Source organism: Biomphalaria glabrata, chromosome 12 (genome assembly GCF_947242115.1).
Source record: "Biomphalaria glabrata chromosome 12, xgBioGlab47.1, whole genome shotgun sequence".
Classification (NCBI taxonomy): Eukaryota; Metazoa; Mollusca; class Gastropoda; family Planorbidae; genus Biomphalaria; species Biomphalaria glabrata.
The window spans coordinates 16,845,360-16,864,815 of NC_074722.1; the positions used below are offsets into that span (position 1 = coordinate 16,845,360).

At 34.9% G+C, this 19,456-nt stretch overlaps 1 protein-coding gene across 1 annotated transcript; it reads right to left on the reverse strand.

Annotated features, from left to right (window-relative positions):
* Positions 1-1,690: 1,690 nt before the first annotated feature.
* Positions 1,691-13,169, reverse strand: LOC106051708 (uncharacterized). The gene is made up of 6 exons (XM_056005711.1): positions 13,013-13,169; positions 10,080-10,262; positions 7,483-8,252; positions 6,830-7,125; positions 5,474-5,696; positions 1,691-2,521 (listed from the first exon to the last, which is right to left on the reverse strand). Exons 1-6 carry the CDS (start codon positions 13,157-13,159, stop codon positions 2,374-2,376), a joined length of 1,767 nt encoding a protein of 588 aa, XP_055861686.1. The 5' UTR covers positions 13,160-13,169; the 3' UTR covers positions 1,691-2,373.
* Between the last annotated feature and the right edge of the window lie 6,287 nt (positions 13,170-19,456).

Below are 19,456 nucleotides of genomic sequence, written 5' to 3' on the forward strand. Positions count from 1 at the left end.
TTACGTTTTTCTCTACCAGGCCTTCTGTAAGGACTACTCAACACAACACATTGAACACAAGAACTTGACAACAAGAGCTTCATGTAACAATGTGGCGGTTTTATTACAAATACATCAACATTAACAGCCAATACAACACAATTGGCTACATTAACTACAAATGCTTTAAAAGAACTGCCAACTAAACACCACTAACAGAACTGCCTACTAAACATTACAAGTCTATCTTTCTACTTCTGGACTCGTGCAGCTACCTTTTCAAGTACTCACATTGTACCGCACCGTCCTTACTGCCTGGCTGTCTTGGATTCAACTGTCCTTTTTTACACATTGTCTCGTCCTTGAAGGCTTTCGATTTCAAAACCTTAGCACGGGCCATATTTGCGTGTACTATCAGTACTGTCCCTTGTTCAACAGCCGTTGACCTGTGAGATTCGCCTGAGTCGCGTGTGTCAGTAGGTCACACACACATTTTCCCTATTAGAGCGCCACTGGAGTTACAACAATATGTAACAACATTTCTATGTTATCAACGAGACAAACAGATTGACGGACCTGACAGAAAGACAAAAAAAAAATAAAAAAGACTGTTCCACGTTCGATGTCTCTAAGCCAAAATGAAAACCTCACAAAATAAAAATATTAATATATAAACTCTTTGTCAGTCTGTCTGTCTGGTATAATTGTGGCAAAAATTTTCTTCCATTACTCATTTTTGGATCAAGTTGAATTTTTTCACAATTATTCATTGTTCCAAACAAAACATGAATCAATAAAAAAACAATTAACCGTTTAATAAAATAATTGGTGTTAATTAATTAATTTAGTTTGATGTTGATTAAGGGATATCTTACAGTTTCGAAAGATATGGTTATAAATATACAGTTCTTTCCAATTTCAAAGTTATTTTTTACGTTTAGCATGTTTTTTTTTTACTCTTTAGTGACTAAAATAGTCTCCCTTGTACACGTACTGCATGCCCGCTGTGTTTAAATACATGATTCTAAAGAAAAACATTACAAATACTTTTTGTTAAGTAGCAATACCTCCTTATCTACAACTTATAGAATGAAGTTTTTCTCTTAATTACTAAAATAAATGTTAGATTAAAAACAATGGAGAAGTTTTTATTCCGCCCCATTGTCCCATCACCAAACCAAGATAATATCCTAGTTAAGCAAATACATAGATTTACTACACTGTATAATATTCCAATAATTGCATCGTAGATCTAGACTTAAAACATTAACTTATTAAATCAATAATGTCTTACATTCAGAAATCAATAAACGCGATAGTCCTTTCAAAACAGATGTTGGATCTAGATTTAGCCTTAGTTCTCTAACCAAATTTAAATTTGTTTTTTTTTTACTTTGAAAAAATTATAACTGTTATACTAGAGTTTTCCCAGTATTGTATACGAGTTAGTCTTTTTTTTTCAGCGACATACATCAACTGTTAAATGTCTTGAAAAATCGTTGTTTGAGATCTGTGTTCAGGTTCTAGGTTTCTCCACCCTAGATAAATTAATGACTTGAATTGTAACAAGAAAATAAGAAAACAAAATAAGAAAGCGTACTTGTGTCAATTAGTTTGGACCGGTCATGTAATGAAATGTGAGCTCGACTTACAAGAAAATGACTTTTAAAATTTAAAAAAAAAAAGGGGAAACGACCAGAATGTGAACTCATGGCTCAAGCCACTCTGTTAGTGGACAGCTTATGGACATAAGTTATAGATTGTTTCTATAGTCCTGACCTCTTTTTTTTGTTTTGTGTTTACGAAGACTCAGACGACAACCTATAAATAGGACTAATTCAGCTTATACTTCTGTCAATTCGAATTTCTTTCCCTTGTTTGAGATACCAAACAAATAATTTATTATCAATAGTTAATTAGTTAATTGGTTTATTATTGTTATTTTTTGGAAAATTGATTCTTGTGTCGAAATGGAAAAGAAATAATTGTGCCGAATTTAAGCTTGATCCGAGATTGGGTGTGTGAGAAATCACGTGTACAAACTTTTTACCAGACAGACAGACAAAGTGAGTTTATTTAAGCTTTGAAAAAAATCAAATACATTATTAATGCCCAATTTAATTCAGATCATAGCCTAAAATCTCACTCACAGCTAAGAGTAAAAGAGTGTCAACCACAACACTAACATCACACATTTTTTTTATTTGATAAACATAAAGTTTTTACATCTCCGAAAATGGAATAAAAAGTACAATTGGTAGTGAATTTGAGATTAATGTAGTGTTCATTAAAAAATATGTTGGTTATATCATATTATATTAACATATGTATACAACAGAGATAATTAGTGAACAGGAGGACATAATTTTCAGGATATTCTGCTGCTTTTGACAATTAATTACTGGTCTTTGTAGTAAACTGAATTGATGTTTGTTGTTGCGACATTGACTGATTGTCAAACATTCCGTAGACTCTTTTGTTGCACATAAATGAGATAAATATTGCAATCCCTTGAAGACCGTTCAGCAACTGTGAGATGATCCTAGAACAAATAGAGTGTCATCTAAAAGTTTCAGCGATATTTTCTTTTCTTATTTTTTTTGTATTTGGGATTGTTCAATATTAGACTTGACATACGATGGAACCTATTTAATGTACGCATGTGTTCAATGACTTGTTTATGAAATACAGACAATACTTTAACAAGAAGATGATTACGTGCTGGGAGTGTTTCTATGTCAATCTTAGTCATACATTCTAATCAAGGACTTACATTCTGCCAAGTCATTAGTTATCTTGGCTGACTCAGGCAACCCATCCCATGGTCTAATAGCACTAGTTAGAGTGATCATTTGTACAACTATGCCCTAGCATATGGTACAAGGAATGTGCGTTTATATTTGTCTCTTTCCTAGACTTTCATTAGATTATGTTTTGGTATTTAAAGGTTATGGTTCAGTGTTTTCTGTATAATGGCTACTTTTCTTTTGAGTCTTCTACCCTGAAGGCTTTCTAAATTTAGTGATTTTACTAAAGGTGTTACTCTAGTCAAATGTGAATATTTGTTTGTAATGAATCACACTTCTTTATTTTTTGTATGTTCCAGTTTCTTTATGTTTCTTGTGTTGCGTGGTTTCATTGAAATATTTACCAGGCTTTGAATCTTTTATCCCTAGTGTGACGATACGAAACTTGCATGCAAAAATTCATTTGAGTTTTTCCCAGCAAACCGTGAGAAACTTTATTTTTAACTTAACTTAAAACAATTATTTTCCTGTCCACCCACAGCTAATTTCTTGAAGGATTTATCCCCCCTCGCACGTTTCTCACGGGACGAATCTCCACGTAAAACATTAACTAGCCTCTCTAGGGCTAACTTTTAATTTTGACCGCTGTGCAGGTGACCGCACACAATAGTCCCTTCACGCTGCGGCCTAATAACTTTTCACACCTATCCCCCCCCCCCCCCCCCGCAGGATACACGTCGCTCTAAGAATAGCATTGCACTCGGGCTGGACAGATACATATTCGCTTAAGACTTTACTCTCACGGTAGGCAACGAATATTGACCATAAATCTGACCTGACGCCTGACATCGATACATGTGAGAAAATCAGCTAGATATCTTCCCCACCCGTTAAATGAAAAGTCCCAACTATATATAGAGAGAGACCAAAGCATTCCAAGATAGGCCCGCTAGGATTCATACAGTCTCCTCTGTTAGGAAGTTAAGTTGTGAGGTTTCATTAGGGACAAACGGGTAAGTGTAAACATTTTACTATACTCATTTTATCTTATAGGAATGTGTGAGTACACATTAGTACACAACCACGTTCCCCGTCATTACATTATGACTTTATTTTGTATGATTCTTGTACTATTTTATGTGGATGTTATATCTTCATATAGTATTATTAATGCCGCTAAGGTTGTCTACATTTGAAACTATAGTTATTACATTTAATTGGTTATGTTTCATCCATTCCTGTATTTTAGTGATTGATGTAAACAATACCCCTTAGTGAATCTAAGTACTGTCTAAGAACTTAGATCACAGTGCTCTAAACTTACAGAGCCCATGTGAAATTAATCATTTCACATTTCTGTTATATTCCCTCATACATATTATCATGTCTCACACCCTTGTGAACTTATAGTTCCTTGAATGAATGTAATTTTGATTAATTATATCAAACCCTTATACTGTATCTCGATCCCTAGTACTTTATTTCATCTTATCCTTTAGTATATAATATGCTCATTCCCCATTGTGCTATAACTGATTACTTAACGACGTAATCTCATTTAATGGATGAATCTTGGCTAGTATCATCCTACATTGTATGATGACACATTTACTGTAGTTATCTTACCTGTATTTTGTTTGCTATTGAGTCATACGCATGCTTTAAGATTTTATGCATGATTGTCTTAAATGCCTTATTGGGATTGATACCAATGCCTGCATCTGAATGATTGCAAGGCATATGGGAATCCCTGCTCAATGCCTTTAGGAGGTTCCTAATAGTCTGTCTTATCCCCAGCCTGGTTGCTTCCCCCGATTGCTACACATGATTGCTACACCCGACTGCTATAACTACCAGATCTCCACCCAAAGCTGTAACCGAAGCAGACCACACCAGATACCCCCCCCCCCCCCAATTATATACCTGTTAGCAAGAAGGCATTGCCTACTGTCCTCGGCCTTAAAATAGTGCCCAGTGTCCACAGTGCCTTATACAGCCCAGTAACATTGGTCCAGTACCCAACCCAAACTGTCCACTGCCCAATAGCTATTGCCTAATGCCGACAGATTAGAGCAACCTTCGCAGCAGAAGATAAACTGGTGTTGAGTTAGCACGGCTCTCTACGAGCTAGAGATCACAGCTGAGAGATCGTCCAACTTATTGTCTACAGCACCAACCCTCTCTACTGCTAAACAGGCAGCGGCCTCACCCTAGAGCCTACTTGCCTACAGCATAGAGAATATCCCGAGCCGACGTCCTAAGACAGAGCCGGATGACTCATCCTTCTGAATGCCAGTCCTACGACCGCCAGAAGACGACCCAAGGGCTAGCAGCTAAGAAAAATAAGTAGCAGACATAGGAACATTCTTCTCTTACAATCACTCACCAATTAGCAATCCATGATGAGCAATTAAGTTAGATATTAGCACCTTCATTTCATTTCTTAATTATAATTTTATTTGATCATTTTTCTTTTGTAAACTTTCATTCATTAAATTATTTTTATTTATGAACTTATAATATTGGTCTGTTCTTACTGTTAGTTGCGGTGTGCCTGTACAAAGTCTTATATGTGAGCGGGATAAAATTAATAAAATTTCCCCTAGACGCGCCAAATATTAACTAATTAACATCTCGTCACACCTAGTAGTAATTTAGCAACTCTAAAAATTCTCATTACATCACTTAAAACAGATATTATTGCTACACTGAAGCAAGGTGCATGGCCCCGTCCACCCCCAACTTACCACATTACTTCATTGTCGTAGGCTTCTGCAACAAGAGTTACTATCCAGTACACTGCACATACTGACGACAATTTAGCGTACAGTAAACAGTTTTTGTATTGATCCAGTGCCATGGATGTAACACTCACAGGCTGATGAACTTTGCGAATGCTTGCGACTGTTATCCCAAGAAATGTGAAGTTGCACAAAGAAACTAGACAGATTGGAGCCACCACTGACAGACCTGGAACAGACAAATATATTTAATATGACTGTTCTTCTCTACATTTAAAATGAGTCTATACTTTGTTATATTATAACATGAATATTAGACAAAGATTGGGCAGCTACCTAAAATATAAAATGTCTCCATTTCAGACCTTGCGATATATAGGGCAGATGGTGTTATTGTTAAGGTAATTTAAATTTAAGAATGCAGAAATTCATAACCATAGACTTCACCGAGATTCAAACCCAGGACCCAAGTTTCGGAAGCCAAGCGCTTAACCCCTCAGCCACCGCGACCCCATCTTGAATATGCCCCTCCATTAATATACATAAAAATGTAAAAAAATATTAACCAAAAAAAAATTATCAAATTTAGTTGTTGTTTTTTTTCTCCTCAACGTATGGAGAACGAACTGAGTCACTGTTTACCTTTAGAAAACTGTTTGATTTTAAGACAAAATATCCCCCCTCGTTTTTTTCCCATTATTTGATAGGAAAAAAATGGTTGCTTTACATTGTATTTGTCATTTATTACGGTGTGTGTGTGTGTGTGTGTGTTTTAAATAATGATGAATTTTATGAAGTTTTAAAAAATTGAAGGGTTTGAAAGAAGTGAATCATGGGATAGAGTAAAGTGAAAATAGTGACTGTTTTTAATGACAACAAAGTAACACTGACATCAAGTAACTGTGAATGTGTTGACTGTCATAATTCATAGTATCTGTTTGAGATTGTATCATGATTGTACCTATAATTAATGAGATATCTGTTTAGTCGTCAAAGAAAAAAATAAAGGGTGCTGTTGAATATTTAATTTGATATACGATGAAATAAATTACACTATGGCTAGAGAATTAGGTCTAGATCTAGATCCAACATTTATTTTGAAAGAACTATTGTGTTCTTAAAAGGACAATCGCGTTCAACAATTTCCAAATGTATACAGTCACATAACCAGAATTCTTTCTCAGGTAAAAACAAAAATTAATGTTGATGGTTTTAATGTTTTTCTTGTTAAAATCTAATATACATTAGTCTTTAAGAGAAAAATAATCGCCCTATTAAATGAATAAAAGAGATAATTGTCTTAAACATTTTTAAATATGTTTTTCCAGTTTCTGTTTCAAGTACTACAATGAAATGATTTACCTGTTAGGTAGATAGAATCAAGATAGCACGAATTCTGACCATATCCAATAGTGCGTGATGTCATATAGGACGACACGATGACCGCAAACAAGACAGCTCCTGGACCTATCAGTGAAAAGGATGTCAGCTTCAAAACAAATTTGAACTTGCCGCTATCTTTGTGAGTTGGACTTGACATTCTGACAGTCATCACTTGAAACATGTGAAGGCTGGACAAGAAAATCCAAGAGAAGTGCCACAGCCACAAGAAATGTGTGATTAGACCAACACTTGTACAGAGCGTACTTGGCACCGGTCTGTACAAAGACAAAATATGCTACAATTTAGTTTCCACTCAAATGTATGCGTATTGAGAGTGTTTTTGAAACTAGACATACATCGGAGACATTACTTCTGAGAATCCAAACCCCATATGAAAATTTTGGATATTAATTTTTGTTACCTCTTCACTAAATGTTTACATTTATTAATGACTGTTTTTTTTTTTTTTGTTTTCGTTTCAAGTTGATACAAATGTCAGTAAAATGAGTCAAGTGAAAAGTGTTGGAAACTCTGATAATTAATTCTTTGATCATGCTCCTCTTTGTCTTAAGATATTTTCTCTTAAGTTCTGATAGAAATTAATACATCATAAATAAGAAAGATCAACTTACATGTTAGATGCCATAATCAAGGCAGCCTGTACAAGTAAAAGGCTCAGGGCTAGATGCATGCTGATTATTCCAGGCACAGTTCTAAGTGTAGAAAATGCAAAGTACACAGCTAAAGTGCAAAAAAGGGACAACTCTGATGCACAAAGACAGACATACGTCAAGACTTTAGTTGACAGGATTATCGTTCTTTTCACGAGCAGTCTTGGTGATTGAGCTAAATATTTCTCCAGAAGTTCAGTACACACATTTATCTCATTGGTTCCTGTCACGCTCAAGCTATTAACGTCAGACATGTTTGAAATGACTACTTTGGTATCACCCACAACAACTGTGACAGTGATGTCTCCCTTTCTATTTGTTCTGTTCCATTCAACAGTGAAATTGGATTGTGGGAATGTGATATAGGGACATGTTAGTATCAACGACAAGATGCTATAGTGCTGTTTCCCAACAAAAAATGACTGAGTTGCCATATCTGGTACAAACTCCTCTGTTTGCCAGGTTCCGTTAGAGCTACAGTCAAGAAACAAATCCTCATTGATCATGTTAACATAGGAGAAGGTTCGTCTGAATGTATTAGGGCTCTTTCTAAAGAGCGCCTTCAAAGCATTGCTCTCAAATGAATCTCTTCTTATAGTCGATGGTGCTAAAAGATAAATGTCAGCCCACAAAACAGGGACTGTTTGATCGTCTAATGGAAATTTAATCTCTGGAGCAATGCCGATTCGGTAAGAGTATCCGTCATTCATGTTTTCTATATCGCTTGTTATCTAGGGAAGAGAAGATACCATCCCTATTAAATTATTGATATGGTTCCAACAGTTAGTGTTAATAAAAAGCGATATAATACATATACATAATTATTTCTGTGTAACCAGAGGCGTGTCACGTGGGGCATGTATGCCTTCTGTAAGGATATATCTAATAGGATGGTGCTTAGAAGGTAGCATCTTTAGTGCCGTGTCGGTAGATTAAAAACAAAACATTAATCGGGTTGTCTTAGAAACCGAAATAACAGACAGTTGTAGACTTAATGACATTGGACTGTTTCCTACTTTACTGAAATAAATTGGCATCATATATCACTGAGCAGTCTTGAATTAGTTGTTCTTACATAATTGTGTGCGTGTAAGTTAATGGTTGTGTTAAACTATAATCAGCAAGTTATTAACGAAACTTCATCAGCACCACCAGTACCAGCAAAGAACACTTCCCAGATTTAGATTATTCCTGAAATATTGTCAAAATAAATTCATTCTTTTGTTTATAATTTTGTTTTTGTGATAAGAAACTGGTTTCCTGGCTGACCCGACAAAATAGCGCCGACAAAAAAGCACGGACGAAATAGCTCCAAACAAAATAGCGCCGACAAAAAAGCGCAGACTTTTATATGATGTGTATAAAAGTTCCGGATTTATGTAAGTAAAGGTCTTAAACAGCATTTTTATTTCGGTCTCAATAATCTTCATCACTATTGTTAGTTCTAAAAGTAGGCCATATCTGCAGAGACAGAGAATACTTGAACATTGTCTCCCTTTCTCCTGTTTCACCAATGTTTCAAATGCATAACTTGCACACACACACACACACACAATGTTTTAGAAATGTCAACCTGTTTAATGTTTAGGTACATGACGATGTGTGTGTGTGTGTTACACATGTGTGTTATGGTATAATCAGGTCCCTTGATTATCTGTGGCATCTCTCTTTGATCAAACCAAGGCGTCTATTGCCACAACATCTGCAAACGTATGTGTTTGTCAGGATTAGTTAAGCTGGCGAGCACACTTTTTTTTTCGAGATTGTTTCATCTCAGGCAGCGACTGACCAATTCAATCATTGATTTTGCTATTTCCTGTCCGTCTTTGTCTAACACCATCACATAGATATCAAAGTTTAGGAGTGTCCATTTGAGTTGTAGGCCTAAATCCACTTCCCGTCTCTCCCAAGCATACACAAGAATATAAACCCGCCCCTTCCTTTCGTTATGGTACATTGTTATCCATGATAGAGATCAGCAGTTGTTTCTTCAGGGTATGTTCATCTGACAAGTATGGAAGTATCTTGGCGTGTTTTTGAAGTGCTCTTTTAGAATTTAAATAAATGATATGCTTTAAAATTATTCATGTTAGCTTATTATAATTCTTGCATATTTTTGCATTTTTAAATATTATTTTTTTTTCGAGCTATTTTTGTCGGCGTTATTTTGTTCGAACTATTTTGTCGGCGCTATTTTTTTCGCGCTACTTTGCTCGCGCTTTTTTGTCGGCGCTATTTTGTCCATTGTTTCTCTAGTCTCGTCCTGTTTTTTCATGCTGTGTTCACTACGGCTCAGTCGACAACCTATAAAGCGGACTAATTCAGATTATTCTTTCCCTTGTTTGAGATTCCAAACAAAATAATTTATTACCAATAGTTAATTAACTAATTGGTTATTTTTTTTTATTATTGTGTTGTCAATTAAAATAATTAATTGTGCGAAATTTCAGCTTGGTCCGAGATTTGGTGTGTGTACAAACTTTTTGACCAGACAGAGTGAGTAGATATAGGCATTGTAAAAACAGCTCTAAGAAAGACAAATTTGAATACTCCTATACCTGCTCTACAGCCTCATTGATTAAGTTGGAATCTGTCCTGTTCCTTGTTGTACTGTTCCATTCTGTGAGTACGAGAAATGCTCTTAATCTATACACAATACCTCGCATGTCTGGAAATATTGAAACACAAGTTGCATTTTTCAATGTCTTGCCAGTAAAACATTGAACCTTAAGACAGTCTCCCTGTTGATAAAGTTTTAACATAACTTAAAAATGGAAGAGGAAACGTCTTTCTAAAGAGATTTAATTTCTGAACACAAAATGCGATAGACAGACAGTAGTGAGGACATAGGAACGAGGACAAATGCGATAGACAGACAGTAGTGAGGACATAGGAACGAGGACAAATGATACATTTCTAACTAACAACAATCAAAACAATAAACACACATTAACAAACTTTAACAAGATACCCAATTGAATGTCAATGAACTAAATCCAAATTAATGTTTGGTTTATTATAAATAGTAATAATGCGGCTCTGATTTATAACACTCCGATGTGCACTGACATCTCATTTCTTGAGGAGGTGCACTGTTAAGGACTAGACTAGATATTAATGTTGACTGTAGACAAGCTGGAGCTTGAGTAGGATGTGTGATCAAGGCAGACATTATTATAATGAGTTTGTATATAATAAATGTATGTAGTATTACAGGCGACTCAATGAGAGTACTTAAAGTACTTAGCTCCTTTGAAGCTATTAAATAAACTCTTAATTAAAGAGCTAAGAAAAGAGCTTCAGTACCGAGGTTTACAACTTGACGGTAGCAGGGAAACGCCCACAGCTCCTATCTGGATGTTTACCAATATAAGATTGACCCTGATATTGTTAAGTTTCTTAGTATAATGTATGAAAAATTGAATACAATCATAGATTAAATAGTTTCGCAAGTGAAAGATAAAATAGACTGAAGGAGCTATTGCTTGGTCAGGACTGTGGCTACACAAAAAGGTGGTGACAGAGGCGCTGTGGGTTGTAGCGTGTTGTGGACAAGTCTTGCGGTGTGACTTTCAATACTAGAAATGTGACAACGATTGCTGCAACGATTTCAAAGATAAGTAAAGAGTTGAAAGGAAATAAATAAATGAGGAAACATGAGAATAGATCTATAATGGGTCTAAAGATTTCACTACTGATGTAGCTGCTAAGAGTACCTCAATCAGCCGGACAAAGCAAGATAACGTTATGTCTACGTCGAATCCTGTTGTTGTGGGCTTTAATGATATCTATCTGCCAATACCTACGAGAGGAACTTGAATCTTGATAACTGATAACAAGAATTTAAGTGCGGGGCTTCGAATGGATAAAACTACACATGTGGGACATAGAAGAAACTTGCAACTCTGTAGCAGAGTAGATACCTGTAGATACCTGTAAATTTGTCACAGAAAAGATTCCGCAATTGTGTGGCAGAAAAGATAACTGAAAACTGAAAACTGCGTGGCATAGAATATACCTGCAGACAGCGTGGCATAGAATATACCTGCAGACAGCGTGGCATAGAATATACGTACGAAATGTCTGGCAGGAGATACCAGCAAGCTGCTAGGAAAATTTCCTATGGGAACTCCAAGTCCTTCACAAGACGGCCATTGAAAAGGTCATCTAATTAGGCGTCTTAGAACAACAACAGTGACCGCCACTACCTCCCTCTGTGTAAGTGGTAGGTAACCGTTACATCCACTAACCCCTTTGCGTCTGGTGACTGGCGTCAACAACAGTCGTCATGATGTCAAAGCAGCGATCACGATATCATCTCAAGAACAGGCTGGCCGCAGATAACTGCATATGGCTTCGTGAGGAAATTTCCCCTGTCGTCTGTCTTCCCCACTGATCCACCTTCAACTGAACAGAAAAATCTCCAATGTTTCAGATGGTGTTTGAGGATGAACACTCGTAAAGGATGGAGCAATGTGGCAACTCTGTGTTTGTCTATCAATACATAAACCACTGTCTTTGTTTGAGTTGCCTCCATTATGTTTATTACAGTATTATTAAAATTTAACTTAATGTGAAAATAAAATACAATTAATCATAATTGCTATTCATTGTTTTAAACGGAACTTCAACAATCTTTTGTGTAAGGTGCATTCATAAGAATCCTACAATAAATATTTAATACATAAGTAAACAGCGACATCTAGTGACTGTAGTCCATGTTTAACTAAGAATTGACTCTCGTGAGACTAAAAAAAATAGACTGAAATACAACAACAAATAATTTCTAGACTGCTAAATATTACTTAAACCCAGACAAAAAGGAGAATCTAATGTATAAAGCAGGTATATTAGTATATTAATGTATGTATGTTTGTATGTATGTATGTATGTGTGTGTGTGAGTATGTATGTATGTATGTATGTATGTATGCATGTATGTATGTACGTATGTATGTATGTATGTATGTATGTATGTATGTATGTATGATTGTATGTATGTATGATGTATGTATGTATGTATGTATGTATGTATGTATGCATATATGTATGTCCCGCATAGAAATCAAAATCGTTTGAGCATTCCTCATAAAACCTGGAATACGTGTTCCATAGATAATGGCGAGGACGGTCATTAATGTTTAAAGCTCTCTCACACCCGAATGGCCCCAAAAATAAAAAAAATAAATAAATAAGATAGCTAAATTTATCTTTACTAAAAAACGAAACCTTTTAATAAATAGGGCAAACCCATTTTTACATTATTTTATATTATACATGAAAATGTCAGTTTTAGGGATAAACCCATTTTCACGATCTACTTTTCTTTTCATGTGAAAATTTTTTTAAAGGTTAAGGGAATATACGACAAGTTTGACACACATCAGTAATACCCAAACTAAGGCCCGCAGGCCGCGGATAATCTCCGGCTAGTTTGATATAAATAATTACCCTCCCCTCCAAAAAAAAAAAAGGTTCAGGTGTGTACATACGTTTGGTGCAGACCATTGAGTGTCGTTACAGCTTCTGAAGTGACTGTCATTCCCCGAAACTTGATCAGTACTACTTAAATCAATAGGTACAGTTCGTTCAAGGCGAACGTCCCCAACTATCATCTCTTCAACACACCAATAGATCATAATCTCAAAGGGATACAAAAGCTAAATGAGACAAAAACAAAATTCAAATTTTACAAAACTCTAACAAAGTAATTTTGTTTACATAGTATTTATGTGTTCTAAAGCTTTATAATCATGATATTTATTTTGGAAGTCTTTTAAAAATATTTTATTTTAATAAAAAAATAGGAATTAATTTTTAGCGGCCCCCGAAAAGGGGAAAAGACGCTATTAGTTTTGTGTGGCCCGTCTGTTCGTCAGTCCCGTTTAGATCTCAGAAACTACAACAGAAAATGAAAATCGGACATCATGATATTTTAGATCTTTCAAAGTTCTGATGCAACGGCTACTTTTTTCTTTTCAGAAAGTGAACGATCTAATTTTTAAAGTTATATATGCAAGCACATTTTTTAAAAATATTACACCACTTTTCATTAAAAAAAAACCTTCAGGAGAGGTAACTTTTTTAAAAGGTCATGGACTTCTTCATTAATATATCAAGCTTCATTCATAAATTCGTGCATTGATACAAAACATTTGCATCTAAGGTCACAATGGTAAAAGTCTCAATGGATCGTTATAAAATATATTTTCCATTTATTAACTAACTCATTATATAATTCTATTCGTGACCCAGCCATGCTGGAAACCACGAGGAAAAAGTCATGGAAAGATAACTCTTTAATTTCTGCATTCGGACTAGAGTTACCCAACTTAACTTTTACGGTGACAGAGAGCGAGGCTCAGAAAAAAAGAGGTGGGGGTGTATGCTACGCAGCGGGTTGGCTCGTTGTTAATATTAAACATTATCTGTCTATATTTTGTATGTATCTATCCCTGTATAATAATCACATAATTTATGATTATAGGTAGATTGTTACCGTTCCGCAAATAAAGCAGAAGATATTTTTGTAATATTTGTTATCGTAAAGGCTGTAAATCTGATATTTGTCACCAGTCATCTCATGACAGGCTTGAACGATATCTGGATCCATGAGTTGTCTTGGATCGTTTGGGTCACATTCACTTGTTGAACTGTACCTGAGAATACATTACAAGAAGAAAACAAAATCTCCTTTATACTTTGCAATCAATAACAAATTGATAATTAATGTTAAAAAGTAACAATTTTTACCCAACCCCAATTTCCTTGTCCACCTTGCCCTTGTATAAATCTACTAGAGTAAAGAATTATCTCTTCTCATTATCTGCCCCTTGCCTTTCGTCCTAAGGGTGCTGTGACAGTTCACGTAACCAAATCTCTCCAATTTTCCCGGTCAGCAGCTGTACTTAGCGGGATATCAGGAGAGATAAAGGTGATAAAGATCCAAATTTGGAGATATTTAAAAGACAATAGTTTTAACGATAATAATGTATCTGTTAAAAATATGATAATCTTGAAACTAAATTTGACTAAAATCTTTTCATTTTGAATTCGGCTTCAGTTAATTTTTTTTTTGTTATCCATTCATTAAAGAGTTAAATAAAAAAAATGAGTGTACATAATGTTATAACTCTGCCATGCGCACCGCCATCTAGGCTAGTGCTAGAAGGTGCGCACTGTGATAGACTAGATCTAAAACGATGTCAACATTAGAAAGAGAACGATTTCCGCCCACGTAGAGAGCCGATATGGAGAGACTGTGCCTACGATAGATGTTGTTTTGTGTACCTGTGGTGTTATGTAAATAAACGTCTATGTCTCGTTGAGTTGCCTCACTTAAGTTATTACAATACATATAACTGTAGACCGTCTTATGTAGACATCATAACCGAAATGTTAACAGAAAAACACTGATTGCGCCAAGTTTACAGGATAGACAGCAAAAGTGAATCATTACATACACTTATGAGAATAAGAAACGATAGACCATCCATCATACGCTTTAATAAGGAGGAAGTTATTTGAAAAGAAATTTTTTTATCTTTCGATGTTTTTTTTTTTTGTTTATTACTTGATATATTGAGTGAGTTTGTAACCAATCCAATACATTTTAGAGGAACAAGTTGAGAAGTGAGACTTGAGATATTGTCGTTTCAGTCTGACTTTTTAAAAGTAAATAATAAGTTGTAATTACTTTAGGAAGAGAATTAACGCAAAGTACACTAATGCTTCTTTAAACAAGTTACACTTAATTAGAAGATACACAGTTGATAATTTGATGTTTACTATTGTTCTGAAAAAAAATCAAGTTACCAATGGTAAACACTGTCCTACTTACGTAAATGTTTGACTTCTGTAACATAGAAAGGGCTGGAAGTCTGTCTCCCAGCTTTGAATAACGAGACAGTTTGGCTGATTTAGCAAAGAGAGTCTGAGTAGTTCTATAGGAGTCTCAGCCATGTAGACCAGAGCGAGATTGGAGCAAGTCGTACTGGGAACAAGGTGCTTAGGCTTGAGTAAGGAATATATTGGACAATTACATAATACAGCTATTAGCACACTGTAGAATATGTTTTTATTTTGTTTAAATTTTGCATTTATTTGTTTTTACCATTCGTACTATACATTACCAAGTATTTTTTCTTATTATATACAGAAGGGTATTATTTGTTTTTCTCTGGTTATGCTCTCTAATTTCTGTATTTAATTGATTAGTTTACACAGTCCCACAATAAACTACATATTTCTATCCAACTTCAAACTTCTATTCTTAGCTTTGTCAAAGTGTCAGAAACATTTGTCTTACTCCACCTTCCTTTTTATTTCTTTTTCTAATTGAATCGTCCACTTTTCTCCCCTACATTTTACAACTGAAAAAAAAAATGAAACAAATGAATAAATAAATAAATTTAGCTCTCGGGTGTCGAACTCGTGACTTTGATACCGCCAGCTCCTAGAATGAATAATACTATGTCATCAGAGAATGCTGATCATGTCCTCAAAACTGCTCTCTTTACTAAGAGGTCCGTACAAGACACTGGTCCCAATTTAGATGCATGACGCGTTGGACGTAATCATCTTTTTTTGAAGTATTTTTTGAAGTATTATAAAAGATAAGATGACAAAGTGTTGTACAAGATGAACCATAGTCGCCACGACTGAAGGAGGCCAATTACTAACTCAAGAGTTCTATATTTATGTTTGACCTTTGAACTATGACACGGTAGCTAAGTTGTGAGAGCGTCGTACTAATAACGCGAATGTCGTGGCCAATCATGTGAATGTTATTTCTATTACATTTGTGAACATAAAGTAGAAGTTTATAGTTTTTACAAAGCTTATATCCCCTCATTCTGTCTATTTGTCTGTCTGTCTGATCAAAAGTTAATACACTTCATTTCTCCTACACCCAATCTCGAATTAAGCTGAAATTTTGCACAGTTATTTCTTTTACCTGACAACACAATAATCAATACACAAATTGAGCCAATTAGTTAATTAACTATTTTTTGGGGGTATATTAAACAAGGGAAAGAAATCGTAATTGAATGATGCGATGGTATAAGTTGAATTATTCTCTTTGAGGTCTCTTTAGCTCTTAGTGAACAGTTTTATGCATTTAAACAACGATCATGTAAACATTCACCAAGATACTACCTTCTTCCTTTCCCTTTCTCAACTGATCCAGACAATAAATGAAAAATTGTCATGGAAACCCCATATTGATGAAACTTTTTAAAAAATCGAACAAAGCATTATAGTTTATTACAAGAAATTCTATAAATCAAATAAGTAAAGTTCCCTTTTTCAGACCTTTACATTATCTATACATCAAATACGAACATAAAACCAAAATGTTATTTAACCTTGGTTAGGCCAATAATAGAATATCTATCCTCTTTTTGGGACCCCTCAATTCAAGAAAACATGTAGAAACTAGAACAGATACAAAATAGAGTAACACCCTTAATAAAATCACTAAATTTAGAAAGCCTTCAGGTAAGAAGACTCAAAAGTAAAGTAGCAATTATACATAAAACACTGAACCATAATCCTTAAATACAAATACAAAATGTCCTAAAATACTAAAAAAAAGGCAAAGATAAAGGCATATTCCTCGTTCCATATGACAGGACAAATTTGTACAAATGCTCATTCTTCACTAGTGTTATTAGAGCATTGAATGGGTTGCCTGAGCCAGCCAGGAAAACCAGTGACTTGAAAAATTTAAATTATCAGTTAACATGCATGACTAGATGCATGACGTAATCATCTTTTTTTGAAGTAACGTCTGAATTATATAAGATAAGAAGATAAATGATAGGATCATAGCCCGTTGAGAAAGCTAGAAGCTAAAGAAGAACAATTGGTAAACATATTTCTTCTTCTTCCTGGTTTTCATTTTAGTGTCGGATCATTCAGATGACTAAACCAATATATGAGATAAACTGCGTAGTTTTTTTCCTAATCGGGGATCTCTCCATATAGTTTTCTTTCTATTGGGGTGATTTGGGACCAGTGTCTTGTAAGGGCCTCTTGGTAAAGAGAGCAGTTTTGAAGGACATGATCAGCATTCTCTGGTGACAGTCCACATGACCATTTTCACCGGTTTCAATTTTGAGTTTCCGGTTCATATGTTGTCTCATTCTGTTGAGTCCGGTCTTGAGTTAAAAGATTAGACGTTGATCTTGTCGGGATAGCTTTTAATAGGCATCACCTTTTTTTGTGATTTGAATGAGAGCTTGTCAATTTCTTATTTTTTTTTATTTACTATTAATTTCTTCCTTTTTTCTGGATAGAGTGCAATAATTGTGTGTTTGTTCTCCCACACTTGGCGAGTGTGTCAGCCTTCTCATTTCCTTCTAGTTCTATATGTGCTGGTATCCATTGAATGACATATTTTTGGCTGTTGTTGCTTTTTAAGTTGTTCTGAGTCGTTTCACATAGGAGGAATTAGAGTTTTCCAAGCTTTAGAGGTTTGTTGTCGAAACAAAATATTTCTAATCGCACACATATATTATGTCTAAGTTAGTTAAATATATAACTGCATGATGTATACAAACTAATTGATATAATTACATATAATAGAAGCTTCGCTTATTTTTTAAAGTCTTTTTTTTTATTTTTCCTGTTTTTATTACTTTTACATTCAACAAAGATCTACTAAAATGTTACTGTAAAATAATGAATAAAACATAAAACTGACAAATATTTCAATTGGAACAGTATGGTATATCAAAAAACTATAACACAATTAAATTTTAATGTAATTTGGAGGATAAGTGGGCGTTTAAAGACAAATTAAAAAAAAAAAAATTCTAACCTTGTTGACATTATTACACATGGCACAGTAGATGTTGTAGTAGATGACTTCTGTCTCTGTGTCAATGACTCTCAAAAAGGTGTCAAAAGTTGTCTCGGAAACTTCAACATCTTGAAGACAAAGTGTTCTTACCAGTTCGTCTGTATGGTTGTTACTAAGACACGATCGAATGTAAAGAAAGGGAAACTGTGGGTTAGAATGGTCGTCGCAATATAAAGTTGGTGGTTTCGTCGAAGAAACTATTGGGCGATTTGAAAAAGATGCTTTTGTTGATATGTCATCACAACATATACCATAAAGTTCACAAGCGGGCCTTTTACATTCACATTCGAAACATTGTATAGTTAAGTTGTTTTTACTTCTGAATACTTTGACTCCATTTTCACATCTATCCGCACAGACTTCTTGTTGAAAGCCGAGGGCTGACGTGGCAGTCTTATTCCAAATAGAATAAGTCATGTCTGGGTAGTCATGATACAGTAGCTCTTTGTTGTTGGTGTCAGAAGTTAGAAAAGACAAGTCACACATTGGCCTCCAATTGGAGTAGCTGTTAGAAACTAGCAGGGCTAGAGACAGTAACTCTATCTGTATTCTCAGAGATAACATGATTGTCTTTCTTTATGTTATCTTTTGGTAATGGTAGTGGTCGATTAAAGTCTGTAATATTTAAAATGTATTAGTCTCAATGTTCTAATATTGGTAAGCATGTCCCTTTATTCATGTTAATATACCTTCAGTCATCAGAACAAGTATAACAATATTACAAAGAGAGTTTGTGTTATAATACAAACTCAGAGGCGGCCCCCATCGAAGTCAACAATGGACCAGGAATATTGAAGCCATAGTCTTGTTTTAATCGTTTAAATTAATAAAATAGTAAAAAAAATCATTTTTTTCATATAAAAGCAAACAGGGCAACACTTCGTCTTTGATAAGACTCTTCTAGCTCTTCTGTAATAAGTAGGGAGAGATCCAACTGATCACCTAAAAAGCAGAGTAGAAATCCAACTGATCACCTAACAACAGAATGGAAACTTTCTAAACAGTGTCGGTGGCATCTGGTGCGGTATTTGTTTAACAAATAAAGTGAGCTGATTACCTACTATTATTG

What these genes read in the sequence shown, in the direction of transcription:
- LOC106051708 (XM_056005711.1), bottom strand. Translation starts at nt 13,159, where the DNA reads ATGATCTATTGGTGTGTTGAAGAGATGATAGTTGGGGACGTTCGCCTT. An exon ending in TCAATGAGGCTGTAGAGCAG is followed by an intron (nt 8,253 to 10,079) that starts GTATAGGAGTAT and finishes TCTCTTCCCTAG; the next exon opens with ATAACAAGCGATATAGAAAA. An exon ending in TACGACAATGAAGTAATGTG is followed by an intron (nt 2,522 to 5,473) that starts GTAAGTTGGGGG and finishes TATTTGTTCTAG; the next exon opens with GATCATCTCACAGTTGCTGA.